The sequence below is a fragment of the Corvus cornix genome, chromosome 3, assembly GCF_000738735.6.
Source record: "Corvus cornix cornix isolate S_Up_H32 chromosome 3, ASM73873v5, whole genome shotgun sequence".
Classification (NCBI taxonomy): Eukaryota; Metazoa; Chordata; class Aves; order Passeriformes; family Corvidae; genus Corvus; species Corvus cornix.
This window is the reverse complement of record NC_047056.1, coordinates 4,519,505-4,540,792: the sequence shown is the minus strand read 5'-3', so window position 1 is coordinate 4,540,792 and position 21,288 is coordinate 4,519,505. Positions and strand designations below refer to the sequence as shown.

The 21,288-nt window shown below is 43.4% G+C and overlaps 1 protein-coding gene and 1 long non-coding RNA gene across 6 annotated transcripts in view; one reads left to right on the top strand and one right to left on the bottom strand.

Annotated features, from left to right (window-relative positions):
• LOC109145106 overlaps nt 1–21,288 on the top strand; it is a 158,174-nt gene that overhangs the window by 88,918 nt on the left and 47,968 nt on the right. The window lies entirely within an intron of this gene.
• Nucleotides 18,076–21,288, bottom strand: part of BMP2 (bone morphogenetic protein 2) — a 203,322-nt gene continuing 200,109 nt past the window's right edge. Inside the window, exons 5-6 of one of the 2 annotated variants that reach the window (XR_005604138.1) lie at nt 20,368–20,721; nt 18,076–19,110 (exon numbers count right to left, since the gene is read on the bottom strand). Coding sequence is in view for 1 of the 2 variants with exons in the window: in XM_039568834.1 (XP_039424768.1) it covers nt 20,667–20,721 (55 nt within the window). In the remaining variant the exon portion in view is untranslated. Of the gene's footprint in view, nt 19,111–19,150; nt 20,722–21,288 lie in introns of those variants that run through there. The other variant, XM_039568834.1, reaches the window with a different exon arrangement.

Sequence of the window (21,288 nt, the reverse complement as noted above, 5' to 3'; positions counted from 1 at the left end):
AGAGCTCAGCCTCTCCAGCTCCCTCACACTGTGGCTTTATCAAATCTTGTGTTGCTCACTCCTGCATCTGGGTCCTGCCCTGAGTGAAGCAAACCAGGGCATTGCACTACTGAGAGCTGTACCCAGCTCTGGGGTCTCCAGCACAGGAAGGACATGGACCTGTTGGGGCCAAGCCCAAAGGAGGGCCAGCAAGTTGGTTGTGGGATGGAGCACCCCTGCTATGAGGAAAGGCTGAGAGAACTGGGGTGGTTCAGCCTAGAAAAGAGAAGGCTTTGGGTGGCCCAGTTACAGCCTTGCAGTACCTGAAGCAGCAGATGGAGAGAGACAACTGACAAGGGCCCGGAGTGACAGGGCAAGATAGGCAACAGCTTCAAACTGGAGGAGAGTGTGTTTAGATTAGAGATAAGGAATTCTTTACTGTGAAGGTGGTGAGGCCCTGGCACAGGTTGCCCAGAGAGGGCTGCTCATCCCTGGAAGTGTCCAAGGCCAAGTGGGACAGGGCTCTGAGACCCTTGGGATAGTGGAGGTGTCTCTGCCCATGGCAGGGATTGGAACGGATGGTCTCTAAGGTCCAAACCATTCTATGATTCTATGACATGCAGGAAGAGCTTGGAGTCAGCAGAAGGGTGGTGTGACCCCACCACAGAGGGGAACATTTGAGGTGCCCTTATGGTGCTGCTGAGTGTCTGTGTTACAATTCAGTGACATCCAGGTGGAAATGGTAAATAGTTGCCCACCACTAAGTGCTGTATTGGTGAAGGCATCCCCATCTGTGCCAACACTGGTCATTTCAGCACCGTACTGACTTGTTTGTGTCTTCATGACAAACAAGGCCCAGAATCCACTAAGGCCAGCAAAAAGACTCTACTTGGCTCTGGGTGATGCTTTTGTGCATTTCTCATCACTAGAAGAAATGCTCCTTCTGTAGTTATGGTGTGTGGGCTTTCTAATATTAAATAACATAATTGTGGAGTTTTTAAGTATTAAATAACATCTCTGCTTCTGCTTTCTTGCCTGTGTAGCTTCCATCCTCTGTGATGCTGCACATGTCAGTGCTTTCCTCAGTGCTTTCTTCTTTTTTCCTTTATAGTCAGGATTGGAAAGGATAAATGCTGCTGAATGGTTATGCAGTTGACTTTGGAAGACTTTATTTTAAAAGTCAAGTTATGCTCCTTTATTTAGAGAATAGTAATTCCAAAGTGGAAGCAAACTGTTGAAGAGATTTACCTGTAGGAAAAGGGGAAAAGCAGCTGCTGCTTTTTGTTTTATGAAAGTAGCTTAAAACATAGATGGTTAAAAAAACCCTAAACCCAAACCAAAAACCCCCAAAAACTCTCAATGCAGGTCACTTTGAAGAGAGAAATTATTCAGAGCTTGAACAGTAAGCCCCAACAATGAAGTTAAGTTACAGACAAAACCCATGTTTTATCAATCAACTGCTACTTTCAAGTTTGACAACTTTTGTAAGCAGGAAAATGTCAATTACAGAAGATATTTGAACCTGTGGAAATAACCCATGGAAACACAAAATGTCTGTTCACACATCAAAATGATCCAGACTCGGAGGAAGTTAAAAACCAGAATGCACTAAGGAATTATCTGACGGAAAAATGGAAACTTTGTTATGAATTTTCAAGAAATATTGGCTAATTAATTTCTTTGGTGAGTTTATAAGGTTATTTAGGATTGGAGAAAATGAGGTAACTTCCGTATTTTTCCTGATGTGTAACAGCTATGGAAACACTTTAAAATGAGTGTCCCATCATTATGAATTCATTTGGTTATCCTTTTAATAACAATGATTGTACTCAGGCATTTTGTATGAATCTTACATCCCATCTCCTTCAGGTGCTGCTTGGTCACTTCACTGAGCACTTGTCAGCTGGGTCTTATTAAATTCCCATTAAGGAAGGAAGAGCTAAATACCCAGTAAAGAAGCTGAAAGGGGAAAAAATCTAAAAAACACGTAGGCTCAGGCCTGGAAAATTAGTTTGTGCAGAGCAGAAAATGTTCTATTTAAGCAAACAAAACACTGAAATTTACTGTTTTACATCTATTGCCATGAAAAAAATTGTCAGGAACCTGGTTCTACAAAGCAAAATTAAATCAATGCTCGCTTTCTGCAGCAAGAGGTGATCTTTGGTGATGTGTTTTTTTAAATGCAGCCAGTAGATCTGGAAAAAATAGACACAAACTTCCAGGTTTATGAGTTCCTCATGTCTGAAGTGTGTGATTTCATGTAATGAGTTTTAGAGAGCCTCTTAAACCAAACACCAGCATTTCCTAGGGCCAAGGAAGACCGTCCATGTAGAGATCTGATAACGAGTAGCAAGTTTGCTTGGACTTGAGTTCAAATGTCCCTTCACGTTGCCTTTAATTTACAAGTTCAGCTGAACAAGTTAGGATGGTTTTATATCTGCACAAAGGCCCGTATTGAGTTTTTGATGTTACACTGGTCTGATGAAAATCAGCAATCTCCCATTAAAGCTCCAGGCATATGAATGCTAAATTAGAGCCCAAAATTATATGGTCAGAAGAACGTGTTTCCAACAGTGAGGAGCACAGCTTGTTTCACAAATATGTTAATAAGCAACGCTCTTTTTTTTTTTTCCCCCCCATGGAATATTTAACATGGTCATTAAAGACTAAACATTTTTAGTCTAACCTGGAATACTTTCAGTGTGGGGTTAAAATGGGAAAGTTTTCAGTTAAAACCTTTTGAGCTGTAAAAATTTACTTTTTGCATTTTCTGTGAAAGGTTTCATTTAGTTAAACCAGACATTTTCTGTCTAAACCCAGAAATATTTGATGGCCTAATTAGGCTTATTTAGTTTATGGAGGTAATAAGCTAGATGGGCTAAGGAACCTCGTGCTGCATGGGGGCCAAGCATCACTGTTCACCCAAATCCAGCATTCTTGCCTTATTTTTTTTTTTTCTTTTTGCCTCAAATTCCCCTCCTGCCAAGGGAGCAGTATTACATAGCCAAAATCCTTGGAAAGCCCCGACAGCCCAATGCTGCATGAGTAAGTGAGCATTAAACAATTAAAATACCACGTTGTTAACACCAAATACCATTTCTCAATGAAATTAAGACATTCCTGGAGTCCAACCCTGACTGCCCATGGCATTCTTTCTTTCATGCAGAGCTGCGTGTTGCCTGGGGCGTGTGCAGTGCCCCTCCAGCAGCTTGGAGCCAGTGTGGGTTTGGGTAGGTGCTACCAGGGGTGTAACACAGTGAGCATCAGTGCTGTGCTCACCTGTTTCTTGGGCTGTTGGAGATGGGGAGGTCCCAGAGGCTCCATATGGGATATTCCTGCAGCTCCCTGGAGAGTCTGTTCGAGCCCCTGGGAGAGGAGCAGCAGCCCAGCCCTGTGCTCTGTGTCAGCCTTGCTGGAAGGGTGGTCACAGGGCCACCCTCAGCCTCTGGGTTACTCAGGGGGTAACTCAGAAATTATCCAGGGAGCTTTTGGATAGTTGATGCCAGTGCAGCACTGCCACTCTGGGACCTCTTACCTCTTGAGCCCATTTGCTCTATTCCAGGGGTGCACCATCTCCCTCGCTGTGGTCCTGGGTGTTTCAGTGGGAAGGGACACCCAGGGCCACTTGCTGGAACACTCAGTCATGTGAGCAGACCCCTCCTATGGAGCAAAGCAAGAGCTGGGCAGGTGACTTAATTAACAGGATTTGCAGAGTTAACCCCATCAGTTCATTAAATATTCCTGGTCCTTCTTCCTGACCATGGATGTGCTGGGAAGCTGTATTTCCCCAGGGAAGAGCCTTTTTATGATCCCGGAGTGCCAGCTCGGATAGTTGTCTTAAAATGAATTCCAAGCAAGTGGCCTGACATCACTGGATAGGATTACTGACACCTGTTTAGTAAACAGCAAAATTACATCACATTTTTTCACCACCAGGTTGTTAAAAGGGAGCAGGAGAGCAGATGTAACCTCCAGAATGAATGGGAGAATTCATTAGGCTTCAAGGCCTTTAAACTCATCAGGGTTAAACAGTGATTTACCTCCCACCATAACTGTTAGCAAGTGATTTAGTGACAAGGGATTGACAAGGTACATTTCCCTGGAGGGCACAGTAAATAATTTTTTCATCCCGAAGTGTTTTTGCAGAAATGTTTATGTATTTGAGTATTCAAAGTTAGTTAATTTCCAGTACTTTGACAGAGGGCACTTTTTTTTTTTCTCAATGACCAACAAAATCTTGTGTGAGTTCATCTCTTTTTACAGTAGTATTTGGTGAACTTTTCCTGCATGATCTAATCTCACAGTGGAAAACCAAATAAGAAGGTGTTGGTAAGCAGGAATGAGTTCACCAGCCTGCTCAGCTGGTGTTATGGCTGAAGACAATGCTCTCACATTCTGGAAACAGTACTTTTCCTTGGACTAGGAAACCACAGTGCTCATATGGAGCAAACCTCTGCCGTGGGTGTCCTTAGGCAGACCATCAATATGATCTTAGCTGACTTTCAGACCCACTGTTTCTGTTGTCAATGGAAAAAAGAAACCTTCAGCTATTCAGGTTGTCTCACAGTATCTTTCCATTAGCATTTAAAGTTGTTCATTTCCACCTCTTAGAGTTCTCTGGGGTTTTTTCAGCTTGTTTTGGTGGGGGCTTGTTCAGGTATGAGTGATAATGAGAAGCAACCATCAGACAAGAGGCACATTCCTCCAGACATCTTCCAAACGGCCCAGGGTAGTAGGATTTTGGTGTTCTGTGTAGTGCAAGCAAAGAGCCCAGCTCACAAAAAAAGAGGAAAAAAAAATAAATTCAAGGTTTTAGTGATCAAAACCTAGATTTGCATCAGGCAGCATGTCATTAGAGATGATCATACTTGTGTGGGGTTTTTCCGTTACTACTGAGCCGATTCAAAATGAAATATTTTGCTTTGAGGTGTTTTTCCATGATTTTTAGAGTTAACAAAGCGGAAATTTTCATGGAGAAATTTTTGGAGCTTTCCTCACTCCAAAATTTCTCCCAGTGGAGCATTTCCAGCAAGCTCTAGCGATTAATATACGTTAAAGCTAATGGTAGATTGAAGGGTATTTTAAATAGTCATGTCAAGTTTTCAATGCTTAATTAAACAGCTCTTTACTGTGTGCCCATTAAATTCGAGCAGTGCCACTCCAGCACTGATCTAAGGCTTTTAAATGACAAAGGGTTTGGCCTGCAGCTTGATTTGTGGTTTTTAGTAACTTTCCATGCCACTTTCCCTTTCAGAACTGCCTTGAACTTCAGAATTCAAACATTTTGGGTTTGCCTTTTCAGTTCCATTTTTCTACCTGCCCATGCTCCTGGCTAATATGTTAAGTCCTTTAGGAAAAGGACACGAATTCTCCTTCATTTCTGTTACTCATGGCACTGATTGGGGTTTGTTATCATTTCTGCCGGTGTGTAGGCTATGCTGGTTTTGCCAGGATGTTGGCATAGCAGCTCTTCCCATTCCTGGCAAAGGATTTCAGCAGTTAATTTCTCTGAGTTACAATAGCAAGGAATTGGAAGATAGTAGTGGCTCAGGAAAGGGTCTCTTGCACATGGCTGGAGTTTTAGCTGTGGCAACAGCCTTTCTGAAAATAGTTGCCTTAAAACCTTGTGTGGATTCCATACAAAAACAACAGTCTCCCAGGGCAGGTCTAAAGCTCTTGAATGGCTTGAACAAAATGCAAGGAAAGTCTGATCTTGTTTAACTAATTTTAAAACATTTAATTCTCTCTAGGACTGGTTGTTGAATCAAATCAATAATTTTCTTGTATTACGTGAATGTCCTATTTTTTTTCTGAGTTTTGTGTGCAAGTTCAGTGTTGGGGGTGGTGATTTTGTGGTGTCTTCCTGGGCAAAGAATTTGTGCATTGATTGTTTTGTGCATGTGCAGTAAGTTTTCCCATCCTGACATGACCACGCCATCCCATTATCCCGGTCTCATGTGGGATCTCTACATTTCCCACCCTTGTAATTGTTATCAGACTCAACTGCTGCTGTTTCAGCCCACTCTGTCCAGGAGTGGAGGTGTAGGGGTTGTGCTGGAGGACATGGATTTCACAGGAGCTTTAGTGCTCCTGCAATATCTGTGCAGCAGGAATTTCCCTCTGTGAAATTCATCACCAACAACTCATTTCCACGGAAAGTTGCACTTCCAAGGGCCAGCCCCTGAATGTACCGAGATACCAACATCACTTTGCGGTGACTAAGCTCCTTTGAAAGCAGGATTTAGACCTTTTAAGCTGTGTAAGTGTTTCTGCAAATCACATGTTGGTTCATGAATTAACGGGTGCTGATGCTTTCTTTGGCAGTCACACTGATGGTCGTGTTCAGAAAGCTTCAGCCGGGTGTTTTCCAGTCCTCGCTAATATTTCGGGTCAGCAGTCATGTCTGTCAAGCCTATCCTGTAGCACTTGCAAGCCTGAGATACTTTGTACAATGTTAATGAGGATGGGAGAGGACTTTTCCTGTCCTGGGAACAGGCTTAGCATAATAGTTTTCTTGTGTCTGTGTAAGGTTTGTTCTGCCGACGGGGCGGAAAGGAAAAGGCCTCTGTAAAAATAGTGGCTTGATTTTGCTGCTCTCTCCACACACATCCCAGTGGCAAATGACTGCTCTCCAAGTGAAAGAAGAAAGTGAGAGAAGGGCCGAAGTAATTCAGAGATGGTGAGGGAGGCATTCCTCGTTCCATGAGGAATTCCTCCCCTGCCAGCCTGTCCAAATCCCTGCTGATACACAGTGTATCATGTTTTAATCCCCAAAGGCTTCCTGCACTGTGTTACTTGTGTAGGCTGGGATTTTTCCCCACCCACAAGAAGGAGGCAAGAAAACACAGGCTCCAGCTCTTACACAGTTTGACTTTTCCCAAGAGTTTGGAGGTTTTGATGGGACAAACTTCCCGCTCTGTTGACAGCCCCTTATCTGCAGGGCAAGTGCTTGGGTGCCAGGAGAAGGAACTGGCAAGTGAATGTGAATCCCAGCACTGCCCAGAGTGGATGCTCCTGCTCAGCTGCCTTCTGTGGGTTATTCAATGGCTTGTTTCCCAAGTGGATAAAAGCACTATCAGTGTCACCCATGCAGGTATTGATGAGTACCTGTCCCATGGTAACTGGCCTGATTTGTTTTCCAAGGCAGACAAGCCCCAGAGTGAGGACTTTTGAAAGCCTCTGAGGGATTTAGCAACATGAGCTGATTTTCAGCAAGATTTGTGGTCCTCTAAAGAGCACCTGTGAAGATAAACAGAGATGACAAAGTGAATGAGGGCAAATATCCTTTCCAGTCCTGGACAGCTGTTCCAGCTGTGCACCCTGTGCTTTGGTTCTTGCCAAGACAGATGTTTCTGGTTTATGGAAGTCCATGGAATTCCCACCCAAACCCTATGCCCATGGTACTGTGAGGCTGCTTCCTATGGTGGCCAGCCAAGAATCAGTAACCAATAATGAACAGCCAAAGTGAACAGTTCGCTAACATCCCATAAGGTGTAATAGGTGAAATATCTAATAAACTTGTCAATAAAACAGGATTTATTTTCTCACTTTTTCTAAGGCAGATTAAAAAAGATAAGAACAAAAATGAAATGTCAGAAATTCTTCTCTTTACTCTATTTGCATTTTTGTCAAATATTTGAACCATATGTAAATTTTAGTTGACATTTTGAATATTCTCTTAACCAAGCTGGGAAAAATCATATCTGTTTTAAGCAAGTTGTTTCCTTTAATTGCTTGCTTTTAAAAATTGCACAAATTTATATTTTGAGAAATAGCAAGTGAAAAAGGGCAGAATTAACCTGATTTTAAAGGGAAAAAAATAACCAGCTCACTTAAATATAGAATTGATATTATGTGTTTAGGAAATTGTTTAGATATATTTTTGCCTTAAAGATACAAATTTTATTTCTTACTCTTTCATAAGAATGTAGTTACAATATGTTTGCAGTTACGTAGGATGGCAACCAGTTTATATCCCTGGAAGTTAAAATCCTGTGGCTGAATAACTTAATATTAGGTTTGCTCTTCATAGACGTAAGTTTGGAAACCTGGGCCATAACTGCAGTGCAGCCAGGCTGTCACCTCCTTGTGCAGGACTTGGTGGCCCTGGCTCAGGCCATATCCACAGTTTCTCTGTACCTATACAGGCACAGTGTGGTGCCTGGGTGACTTTAATATAACCGGGGTCGTTGTCATTACAGGATTTAATGGTGCTTTTCACCTCACATGTAATTTCCAGCTCAGTTGCAGGCAGCAGTAGCAGGATTGAACAATGGCTGAGGAGGCCTGCAGATCACACAAGCTAAAGGATGCTGGGTTTAAGATACAGGCATGCCTGTAAGTGAGAAAAGAAAGGGGAAAAAAAAAAAAAGCCTAAGGAAACACCAAGCCTAGATTATTTGCTGTTTCTGGAGCAATATGGCAATGGAGCACCATAAATACCTGGAGTGTTTGCCACGCTGCCTGCATCCATCAGGATTGGGCCTGTGTGTTTGGCTCTGGGGCTCTACATCTGCTCTGCCCTCCCTTCAGTGATTGGTCTATGACACAACCTGGTTTAATACAGCAGGGTTTGATTGTGCTTATTTTTATAAAGCAAAAATTGTGCCATAAACAGGTCTCACTCCTTGCTGGTTCCAGCCACAGTCAAGCATTTGCTCAGCAATTGGCTCTGCTGCCTCTCAGCTCATTTTATCCAGCACTGCTGAGGTTCAGCGCTCGCCTGGGTTATACCAGGTCAGCTTTTCATTTCTTTCTTTTTCTTTCTTTCTTTCTTTCTTTCCCTCTCTCCTTTTTTTTTTTTTTTTTTTTTTTTTTTAAATCAAAAAGATTTTTATTGGTGCTCTGGAAAAATAAACACAACACACTGCTGTGAGTTTTGTAAGTGAACCAATAAAAAATGAAATTCACTGATGGATTCTTTAATAGCAGCGAGTGAGCCCAGGTTCCAAATGGATTTTATATTGTGCCATTGTGTATAAACAACGTGCAATGTGATAGCCCTGGGCTGGGGGGGCTGCGCCGAGGGGAGCACCCCGAGGACAGGAAGCCCTTCCAGGCCTCTTGTTCCCTGTCCCAAGATGGTCAGGTGTGTTTTGGGATTAAATATGCTGAGGAAGGGGAGCTGCTGAGCCCAGGTGCCCTAAGCCTGCCTCAAGGCTTAGCAGTTGTGCTCAGTCCCGTTCAGTGTTGCCTTTAGCAACTGCTCCTGTCTGCTCCAGGTATTGCTTTCAGAGCCTCAGCAATTTTTATAAAAGCAGTTTTGAACACTTTTATTTAATGAAACAGTCCCAGAGAAAACATTCAGAGCAAGGTTTTCAATTCCATTTAGGAACCTCTAGGCAGGCGAAGGTGCCAGCTTGGACTCCTGAAAGCATCGTAGCTTTTTATATTCCCCATCATTTCTTTGAGGCCATTCCCAGGGCCTGGTGAGGATGAGGGACAGGCTCAGTCTGATTTCAGGGGGAAAATCCTTGGGACCAATGCAGAGCAACACCAGCACTTTGTACTGGGCCTTGTCTTTGGCCAGAAGGAGCCCCCAGGGAGCTGCTGTGCCCAGGGGCCCTCCTGCTTTCCCTGTGTTGGAAAAGGCACTTCTGCCTCCTACCAGGCACCAGGACGTGGAGCACAACAGTAAGTTCCTGAACATGTGTTGTCTGGCTCCAAAACAGAGAGATTTTTGTAGCCTTTAAAAACCAGTGTAAGATGTTGCTCCACAAAGTGCACTGGAAGCTGCAGAAAGCGCTGGCTGGCTGTTGGCAGGGCTGGTTTATAGGAAAATAACCGGGGTAAGTGCAGCTGTGAGTCCGTCTGTCAGTCCTGTGGTCCGAGGCTTGGCAGCATCGCCCTGAAGTGCAGTGTCAGGGCTTGTGTCTGTTCCCTCTCTTGGGTTTTCTTCCCCTATGTGTCTTGTGCTGAGAGGCGCTGGCAGGGAGCTGGAGGAGGCCTGGAGCAGCGCTGCCCATCCTCTCCAGCACACCAGGGAGCAGGTGTGAAGGGGAGAGGGATAGGCAAAGGGAGCAGTGTGCTGAGTGTGGCTGTGTCAGGTGGAGGAAAAGGGCTGTGAGAGAGGAGAGAGGCTCATCTCCCCCAGAGCATACTGCCAGGAAGAGCAGAGGGCCCTTGATTCCACAGCCCTGAGCGGCCCAAAGTTTGGGTTGTTATCTGCACTGCGTTTTGCTCAGGCTTGGTCTGAAAAAAATCCACAGAACAGCTGTGGGGCTGTGAAAATTATTTTCATCTGTTTGGCTTTTAAAAATGAATTTGCATCAATCTTTCCGTGGCTCCCTCCTACCCACACCCTCCCCTCTTGTCTCAGCTGTTCTTTCACAGAGGTGAAGCAGAGTTGGTCCAGGGAACATCCCCATCCTGCTCTTTTTCCGTGTCCTATGTCACACCCAGAAAATCCCAAGTGTGTTGCTGAGGTGGGAGCTGTGCACAGGCTCTAGCGGAGTGGTGACTCTCCTTCCGGGTGGGATGTCACAGCTGGTTTTGGTCCTTTTCAGTTTCCTCTCTTCAGGGAGGAAAGCAGGGAATTTGTTGAAGACTTGCTGATGCTGCAAGCGAGAAGAGATGGGGGAAGCTGGTGCTGCATCTTCTGCTTCCATCTCCCTTGTTAGCAAAGAGATCCAAACAATGCCCAGAGGAATTTGTCAGGTCCGGTCCTCAGGAGATGTTTTTGGGATCCATTCTGCCTTGATGGGGTGATGTATGAGCGCTGGTGTGTTACACTCCTTCCTCTGCAGCACCCTGGGGCTGTCCAGTATCTTTCTAAAGGAAGCTTCTTGTGGCTTTGCATTATTTCACAGCAGTTATTTATCTTTTAACAGCTTATTTTTCTTTGTGCCCTTAACCCAGCGAGAGTAGAGCTCTTCTCCCAGGCTCCTGTTAAAGCTGGCTCTGTGTGCATGTGTGTTTACATGTGTGTTGCACATAAATAATCCCAGCCTGGAGAGGTTCTGCTGGCTTCAGGCAAAGCTGTGTTTTTGCTCATGGCATTATTGAAATTCATCTCCTGTGGACTGTAATTCCTAGGGAGGGAAGAGAAAAATAGTATCAGGTGTTCTTTTTTTTTTTTTTTTTTCCTTGTTAGAAGATTATTTAATCTTTGTTGTAGGGTGAGAAGGTGAAGCACCAGACCTCAAAGTAGGCTGCAATAGGATCCTGGCAAACTTCCCACGTTATAAACTCTGTCCATAGGCAACACTCGTTTTGTGCCAAGTTAGCTTAGCTAAAAATGATTGGGCCCGAGTTTCAAAAGTAGATATTTGGCAACAACCAGCACTGTATTATTTTTGTCCTAGCAAGGAAAGAATCAGATTGTGAATGACAAGGGAAAAATTGTTGGGGCAGCTCCTTCTGGGCAAATGGAGGTGACTTCATTTTGGTAGTACTGACCTCCCTTGTAAAGTGGTTTTCTGTCCCTAGATGAGATGTGTAAGGTGACAACCTGGTATTGCTATCACAGGGCAGTACGAGTAGCAACCTCATATTCTTTGTGCCACACTCATCACCCTGCTCTCTAGGATCAGTTGAAGTCTGTGGAATTGTGCCAATTTTCCTTGGCTTATCTGTCTTCCTATCTTGTTTCTCAATTAGAGGAAGTAAATGATCCTTTTGTTTTGGTCTCCCCTTTCTTTGGGAAATGTTAAAGAAGGGTTTGGATTGCAGTGGAGCTGCATCATCGCCAGGGAACCAGATGGTGGATGGGGGACCTGGAGGCAATTTAGGGGCTCGGAGCTGATGCCTGGCTGGATGGGCGCTGGGGTTCATCAAACGGGGATTTCTTGCCTGCCCACATCAGTGCAGGGCTCCAGCTTTGCAGGCCTCCCCTGAGCCAGAGCTCTGGAAGCAGAGGAATCAGGCTCAACTCCCTTGCTCTCCCCACAGCAGCACCTGTCTATGATGTTCAGCAGGCTCCAAGAATTGTGATCTAATTAATTATATGTTATCTCTAGCCTGCCTTCGCAAGTGCTTTTATTTACTTATTAAAATAGATGAACAAGAGGAATAAATAAGTAGTAGGTGCTGGCCCTTACCCCACATCACCCTCGGGTTATGCCATCTTCTAAAGCATTGAGTACAAATCTCTGTCAGAGAACCTGTTGCCAGGCTTCCCTGGAGTGATAGGTGAGCTAGGGCAAGGAATTGGGAAGCTGGATAAATTAGCTCCAAGTTTCCGTGGCAAGATTGCTCCCAGTACCAGAACCAGGCAGTCTGAAAGGAACTGATGTGCCCCGTCACTGCTCACGTTGCTGAACAAGGCACTTCCAGTTGTGGTTTCTCCTTATTCCTAGTAATAAATGATGTTCCCAGGATGCCAGCATGTTTTGATCGATGCTGGGAGCTTTCCCACTGCCTTGAGTGGGAGTTTACTCTCAATGTATGGAAAGGGAGATGAAGGCCAAGACTTTCCATGCCTGGAGATGTGGGTTCCTTTAATTTTAAGGCACCAAAAACCCAGCTCTTTCAAGAGGCACAACCTGGGGGAGGGAAGGCAGTTGTTCAAGTTTTGTTAAAACCTCATCCTGCTGTAGGGTCTCAAGTCTGGCATTCAAAATCATTAGCACTCTTTAAATTTGGCCTAAAAATCCCTATGAAAAGTTACAGCACGTGCTGAGTAACTACTTTTCACAATGTAATAACTTGGCCCTTTCAAAGAGTAGGTTTTAGAAGCACATATTACTGACTAAAGGCTTGCCAAATTTCTTTTTTCCTTTCCAAGCTCCACGTAATGATTCATGGAGACCCATCGATTTTGTTTCTAATAAGGTGCTGTTCTCGTGTACGTGAAACTGAGGGGAAACAGAGTGATGTTTTGAAGAAATATGTTTTGTCTAGGAGCTGAGGCATCCAAAGCAACACAAGAAAAGCATTTTGAGATTAAAAAACCCCATGTGGTGTTATGTTAAAAATGGAATTTTAATGTGAATTTAGCATTTGCAGAAGTTTAGGGCTGATTGCACCGAGGTCTAATATGCTCTAAACGAAAGTAAATGAACCAAGTATTTGCTAGCATGTGTGTGTACACAGCACTCATCTGACACTAACAGAGGGCTGGGCCCACTGATGGGAGTCAGGGAGTTCTCAACCAGTGAGTTCATTCATGGTTTGTTCATTAGTAAGAAGTTATTCATTAATAAAATCACTGCAGCTTCTGATAGACCCAAGGACCTGCGCACCCTGAATGAGGATGGCAGCACTGCTCCTTGGTGCCAGTTCCTGGCAGCACTTACCTGCTGGGGTGTTTCTTGGAGGCATCAAGTGTTGGAGCATTGCATCCCTATGGATCAGATTTGTCTGCTCACCCAGGCTGAGTTTGGTGCTCAAAAAGAGCATCCAGAAGCACAGCAGGGCCACAACTCAGGGAAAGGCAAAGTTCAAAAATCCTTTCTAGCTTCTGCGTGAACCAGCCGTGGCTGGGGCAGAGAAAAACTCTCCTCTCTCCCTGTGCCTTTTCTGATCCTCTGAAAGTGATTACTTGATCCAACAGCTCAGCTTATCATCTCTTCCTCATTCCTTGCAAGGTTCTGTTAACAAAACCTGACCCGAAGCTGTGCAGCTCCCTCCTCCCTGCAGTCTGCAAAAGGCCAAGTCTACCTCTCTAACCATCTTTTTTTGTGAAGTCTGTGACCAGCCAGGCAGTTTACTTCAGGTTATGATCAGATTCCAAGCCACAGTGTGAAAATGTCAAAGGTCCCTGGAAAATATGTAATTACATTTTGGATTTGGAGGAAACAATTAATGAAATGGAATTTCTTGGCCCTTCACTCAGTCGGATGATATGTAGTGGCTTGCCTGTGAGCAGAAGTCTGAGTACACTTATGGCACAGAACAGTTTTTATCATTTTAAACCTTAATTATATAGGCTGTAATTAAGCTATATACAAAATGTCTGGTTCTTTGAAGTATATTAATTTTGGGGAAGTTCTCAAGCACCCAGTAGCTGCCGAACAATCATGAAAGAAGACAAGGCTTGAATAATGATGACAGTTGCAAGCCACAAATAATAGGAACAACCTTTCCAAAACAAAGGGTTTCACATTTTCCAAAAGTATGAGCATTATTATTTGTGTGTATTTGCAATTTGTACATGCCTTGGAGGGACTAACCTCAACTATAGTGCTCGAAATAATTGCGGGATGACATAAATGGGCACTTCTCTGTTGAGGCAATCACTTCTCTTGCAGCACACCAGTTTTTGTTTACTTTTTAAATAAAAAACCATCATCTCTGTCTAAGTCTGCAATAATCACGACATGATATGGGGCATAAATTAATTTGGCTTTTTTTTAAAGGGAGATTGGTTTTCAGAAGGCGTTTCATGCATGTACGGATGGTTGAGGGGCTCAGGTGTGGCTGCCTGTTGCTGTTTGTCTGTACAGTACCTAGCAAGAGTGATGTTGCTGTGAGTGAAACAAGCATCTCTAGTGAATTCAGCATTGGAAGCAAAAATATCTTCTCCATTGTTTCAGTCTTTACTGTGTGGTCTGTATTTTAATAATGAGTTCCCCCACAACGATTTCATGCTCAGGTCTATCTGCAGTTGGAGATGAAGGTTTTAATTACTTCGTTTAAAGGTGTGAGCTTTAAAATAAACACAACTGTCCCTGGGAATTTTAACTATTTCATGTTCTCTTGGCTTGTGGCTGTGGCACATCTGGTGGGTCACCACGCCTGGCCCAGAGTCAGGATTTCAGTGTCTCAGTTTTCTCTGTCACCTGCTGCCCTCGGGTGCCAGCACCCACCCAAGCACATCTTCCTTTTGAGCCTGGCTGACACCAGAGCTTTGCAGTCCCACAGATCTGCTCGCAGAAGAAATGAGATGTGTTTCTCCTGTGCCACTTCAGGCAAAATCCTCAAGCTTACCTTGTGTGACAAACAAAGATGGTTTGCAGGCTCTTGAAGGACTCCCCCTGTGTGAAGAAGCTTTCCAAATATGCCCAGGGTCCTTCCAGGGATTCAGTTTCCTGTCATCAACCCTGTTGTGGAGCCTTGTCTTTACCTGCTTTTCTCCAGAAAGGCTGATTCAAAATAACTTGTTTTCATTTGACTTCCTCAGAAACTACAGGAAAAGTTTGGTTTAGCTGTGGCTTTATAAATAGCTCCCACTGTAAAAGATTTTTAGTCCAATGGGGATCTCCTTATAACTGAAACAAGGTATGGAGTGGGGAATCATTCCCTTTCCCTTCTGTCTGTGGAAACCATCGCTCTCCTGCTTGCTCACAGCAACAGGGAAGTTAATGGACTGGCTTTCTCAGGCACATCTCCTAAAGGCAAGTTATAGCCTGGAAATTGGCTGTCAAGCCAATAAAATCACGTGGTTGCGTTTCACCTTTTTGTATTTACCAGGCTTAGAAACAGAGAGAAACCTGGAGAAATGGAAAACTCTGCATTTTAGAAACAGCCATTTATGTCTTGTTATTTTTCTTTCTTCCTTTCTAAGGGAATTTTCTGGGGCCTGCCTTGATGTAGGAAAGGCAAAATCCTACCCAAGACTTTGACTTTAAACTAGAACGGGGAGATGTTGGGAATACTTATGGTATCTCAGGTCATTGCCTTAATCTGCACACCTCCAAAGTGGAGGAATATTCTCAAAGCAGCAACTTAAACGATCTGTTCGTCCAGAGGTGCCCTTTAGACATAATTCCATGGATTTCAAACCCATGCATGTTACCTTTAATGCAAGGAAGTCTGCAGGACCACGCTGGAGGTTTATTGTATATGGAGTCACATCAGGGCAGCTGTTGGCATGTGATCCAAGTAGGAATGCACTTTGTTTCCAATTACAGACAATGAGCAATTAATGCCCTCAAATGGAATGAAAAGGAGAGGCTATTTGCAAAACCCCTGCTTTTTTCTCTCCTTATAACCCATAAATCACTTTTTAAAAAATTGAGGAACAATTCAAAAATTGCTCAGAAGCTGGAGGAGATTAATAAAAATGGGTCTGTGTGCATTGCAACAACCCTCTTGTTTTCATGGCAGCGAGCAGAAATTCTCCAAGCCGGGTCCATGTCCACCAGCGGCATCCTGCCGTGTGCCACTGGGGCTGCAGCAACTAATCCAGTCTTTTAGAGGAGTGTATAAAAATCTAAACCTTTTTAGTTCCCTTCCTAATTGGATTTATGTAATTTTAGTTTCAGTGGGGGAGGTTTTGAAAGGGGCAAATAGAAGCCAAGCACCCTTTTTTTTTCATATTTTTAATTGCCTCCAGTATGTTGTTACTTCCAGAGGTAAAACCCAAGCTTAAAGTCTCGCTGTGCCAGGAATGTTGAACAGCACAGTTAAAGCAGTGGTGCTGCAGGAGCCTGGACTGTCTGTGGACATAAGGCAGACAAGGCTCTCAGGTACAGGTAATCTTCTTTGTTAGGTACAGCTGGAACAGTTTTGGGCACACAGACCCACACAGAAGAGTTTTGTGTGCCTGAAAATGGGATTATTTTTTCCAGCCGTTATAGCTCATCTAATTAAGGTTTGTGGGCAGAGTTACCTTCTTGCTCTGGCAAACAGAAAGCAAGAGCAAATAATACATTTTAAAACATTAGGAAATACTTAGCTGGACAGTCCATATTTCTGGCCTACAGAATTTCTTTAGATGTTGAAGCGCAAAGTTTATAACAGCATTTGACTATGGAGCCCCATCCAGCAATTGCCTCTGTGGTCTTGCTTCCAGATGGGAATTTATCAGCCTGTGGCAGGGAATCCTGGGCCATTGGTTGGTTGTTCTCATCACTGCATATCCCCATCTCCATCTGATGTGTCTGGTTTCACCTCCAGCCTCTGCCTCTCCCCTATCCCACTGCCAAGGATTAGTGCAATGCCATCTTCAGCCGGGGAGCTGAGCCTGTGAAAACTTACAACAGAAAGTGTGCGCTGCCTTTCTGGGGAGGAAAATAGGGTTCTGCTATCTTAATTTTCCCTGCTTTCTTAATTTTCCTGTATGTTTCTTGTCATTTTTACAGAATGGCAGAAACTTAACATGGCTTCTCAAACTCCTGATCTCAGCTTAGAGCGGATCTTGATTAAAAACAGTGCTGGTGCTTAGGAAGGAATAACTATTTCTAATGGCTCTAGAGCAGATTAATTCAGGATTTTTGCAAAGACTTGAAGGACAGGTTGCTGACTCCACTGAGTAGGAGACTTGGAAGTGATTTTTCTGTGAGATGGCAGCTTGTGTGCAGGACAGAGGGATTCTTGGCATGTGGAAACCTAGTATTGGATCTATCCTTAGTGATCTCAGAGCTGGAAAAGAACAAGCAGAGAATACAAGTTCACAGGGACTGTCCAAGTTGGGTAAGTTTTTTTCGAAGCGTGCTGTGGTTGGAAAATGCTGATGTGTCAAATCTGAGATATCTTACAAGAAAAAGGTCAGTTTTAGTCAATTTTTCATCTGAAGAAAAAGCAAGGTAACAAAGCCCATAATTGTCAAACAAAATTTTCTTGCATTTTTCAGATAAACGTTACGGCTTTCCTGTCTAAAACAATATGGTGTGTAAAACATTTCGTTCTCACTGTAATAAAAATAGTGGAAAACGGTTGTGTGTCCAAATCTGAAGGAAACATTACAGAAATGAAACCTTTCAGTTATTCTGAATTATTTCTCAAACTTCCACAGTGCACAAAATTGCCAAGGTGGGGGTGGAGCTGTCACTCATAGCAGCCAAGTACCCTCGAAATTGGTGAGTGGGGTTGAGGCAGGATGGACCTTCAGAGGCAATTCCTCTCTGTTGTATCTGGGGGGATCGGTGAGCCTTGTTCCCAGCAGGAACCGCCGCAATGTGCACAAAACTCAGCTTTGCAGGGGGGTTCTCTCTTTCTCCATGTCTAGATCACCAGGAAAGAGGTGTTTGTGTTCCACTGATAACCTGGGAAATCAACAGCTCTTGATCTGAGCCTAAAAAAGTAAAGGTTAAGTAAAATGGTTGGAGGGGAAGAGCGTGTTGTGGGTTTTGTTTGCTTGCTTTTTTAATGCCAAATTTAGTTAGGACGGACACTTAGTGGTTGTCTTAAGGGAAAATGGTCTGTCAGAATATCTCAGGAACATTGTTTCACTGTAATCAGATACACGGGTTTAATAGCTAGAAGTTGTTTCAATATTACACTTTTTATTTAAATAGTAAAGCCATATGTGAGTGGGATAGCAGCATGAGGAGATAATTCAGTGCAGTGAACTGTTACATTGTTGTGGAATTAGATTAAGCCATAAATAAACACTACTTTGTCTTTAAGTTAGAAAATCGTTCCCATCCAAACAGCCTCCACAGACATTTTCCACCTGTTAGAGGACGTGTAGTATTGGGAGTCTTTCATAACAGTGGAAACTGGCTCAAACTTTCAACGGGTTTGTAAAAAATAAACCGGCCTTGATTTATGAGTTGAACTATGACAGGGAACATGTAAGCAAATAAAAACAATGAACTGAGAAAAAAGCAAATATACTGTTGATTTGGCACCGCATGAATCATGAAGGCAAATCTGAGAGGAATAGGAGGAATGAGCTTCAGAGTGATGGATTGGGAAAAGGGATCTGATCCCTGGGTAATGAAATGTGAGGGGGTCTTGCCTTATGCTGTTGACCCAGAGGTAGCCTGGAGGAGAGCGATTCCTTCTGACTATACAGTGTTAGTTAAAACAATCCCCTGGGCTCAAATATCAGCTATTAAAATAAATTCAGGAGACAGAGGAAGCGATGTTTATAAGTTGGAAGTTTGAGCTGCTTTTTAAACAATTGTGGATCTACAGATTCTGAATTGGAAACGTGATACAGCGGGAAGAGGGCAAGAGGAAATGACAAGAGGGTAAACTGGGGGTGAGGTGGTAAAGAGCATGGAATTGAGAGGGATAGCAGTCTTTTGGGGGTGGAGGGAAGAGGAATTCTCACAGGGCCAAGCAGAGAAACCCCCTACACATATTCTTGCTTCGCCTCTTCCGTTCGAGGTGCCGTGGCTGTATATGAAGATGCCAGAGAAACTCAGACATCCCAAAGACAACAAGGGCACATCTGGGTGTGTTTGGATTTGCAACCATAATTATGAGAGTTGGTCACTTTTTTCAACAGAACATTTTTCCTCCAGGAACGATTTGCATTGAAACTGAGGTCTTCTGTGGAAAAATGGATGTGGCTTAGTTCTGGGGAGAAAAAAAAAGTTGAACTATTTATTTAATCAGTAATAAGACCAAGGATGTTAATCATCTTAATAGAACTCCTTCAATTTAGTTGCAGCAGCAGCAATACCACTCCCAAAAGAAATCTTTAGCAACAAAAGAAATTTTTTAGTTGACCACTGACCAATTTTGGGTTTGGAACAAGAGCATTTTTTATGATAGTGACATTTCCCTTAAGTAATCGCTTGAGTTTCTGCATTTCTCCAGAGCATTATTGGAAAACTGAAACTCTAATTTGGGTAGCAGCGTGACCCAAACATTGTGGCAAAGCACTCAGAATGGTTTTGCCTCTGCTCTCTTGCATTACTGTGTGATACTAAAACAAGATGCTTTTCCTGCTGTACCTATTTCTTTAGCCTGGAATTTGGTTAAAACAGAGGATTTCTTTCCTACTGAATGAATGTTACACAGAACTGGTCTTGTTTTGGTTTCTACCTACCATAGTTATTTATAAGTTTGTTACAGAAGTTATAAAAATGTAACTAGGAAATGCTATTGGTGAGTCTCTAGCAGGTGGATTTGGATGTTATTCACAATCATACAGTGAGCCTCCATGCCACAGCTTCCTTTTTTCTCTCCTTGTGCTGCTGGAGGTGTCCCGTGGCTTTTCCAAGTGACCTTTCACCATTTAAGTTCTTGCTTGTGTCTGATAATGACACACAAGCAAATCCCCATCTGTTCCCATGCACATCCCTATTGGATCTTTTCTTGTACTTAGTATTTCCACAGAGCTGCTCCAGTAGGAGAGTCTCATGCTGAGACTGTTCCTCTGCGATTTACGAGCAGGATTGGTGCCTGGAATTTCCCAAAGTGCCAGTGAAAGACAGGCTCAGGGACCTCTTGTATACAATTCTGAAAAAAACAAATGTGAAAGGCAATGAAATCTGAGCTCGGGCTTTCAGAGACAACTTGACAAGTCAATTGCCCTGTTAGGAGTTGACAACAGTGACCCTGATAGTAGAAATGATCCGTTTCCTCTGGTTTAATTTATCACCAGCAGGATTCTGAGTAGCTGCTCAGTAGCACAATTTTCAGATACTGATACAGCATCAATCCCAAATGGGACATTTTGTGAAGGGAGAGTTTACTTACATTCAGAAAAAAACCCACAACCCAGAACCAATCCCCAGGAAAAAAAAAGTGCCCCAGGAATGTTCAACATGTTTATTGTTAAGGGCTGAACCTGATCTATGTGAAGCCTCGCGTTTTAAAATTCCTTACCCAATATTGGATGCTGGTCCATGGTGTTGCTCTTTTTCCTTAGGCATTTCAGTGTTCTCAAATAATTTCAGTCTAGAGATGTAGGGAGCAGTGTTCTCAGTCATTCAGAATTAAAGGTGAACAAAAAAAGTCCTTACAACATATGTCTGGGGAAGAACACAAATAGAAGAATTTGAATTTACTTCAGTAGCATACACAGTCTACTTTTTTCCATTTCAAAAACACTGACAGGAAAGATGTTTGGGTTTGGGGGCCCATTCATGAAGCTCAGATGTTTTGTGGCAGTATTTTCAGCAATGTCACCAGAAGTACTTTTGCAGGGATGCTGTGTTCTCAAGATCCCAGGGACAACCACTGGAAGAGGAAAAAAATAGAGGAAAAGCAAATTTAGAAAAATGTACTTGAAATATTGTCATTTTATACCTTTTTATTTTAATCTGAAATTTGATAAATCAGCCACCAATGAAAAATTTTAAATCCAAACTTTGGTCCTGCCTGGTGCATCTCCCGCATCTCTCCTGTTTTGGATACCACTTTCTTCCTGTCACTAATCCAGAAGATATTTCACGGGTGAGAAGCTGAGCCCCAAGGACGGCAGGAGGGCAGAGGTGGTTTAGAGCTTTATGGTCTTAAACTGGGAGCCTGTGCTCCCTATCCAGTCAGGGAGTGCAGCTCTCCTGGAAGTGCTTTGGTTCCCCCCAGCCCATCTCACTCCTCTGGCTCTAATGGAAGCCTGAGCTCTTTAATAGAGCCATTGAAATTCGATGTTTTGAGTTAGGTGGGTGAATTTCCCCCCCCTGGAGCAGCACGTTCAGATTTATACAGGAAGTCTGTGGCAGAGGCAAGAATTGAACCCAGCTTTTCTGTGACTATCTTTTTATTCCCAAGCTTCCAGTTAAACTGTAATCCATCTTGAACCAC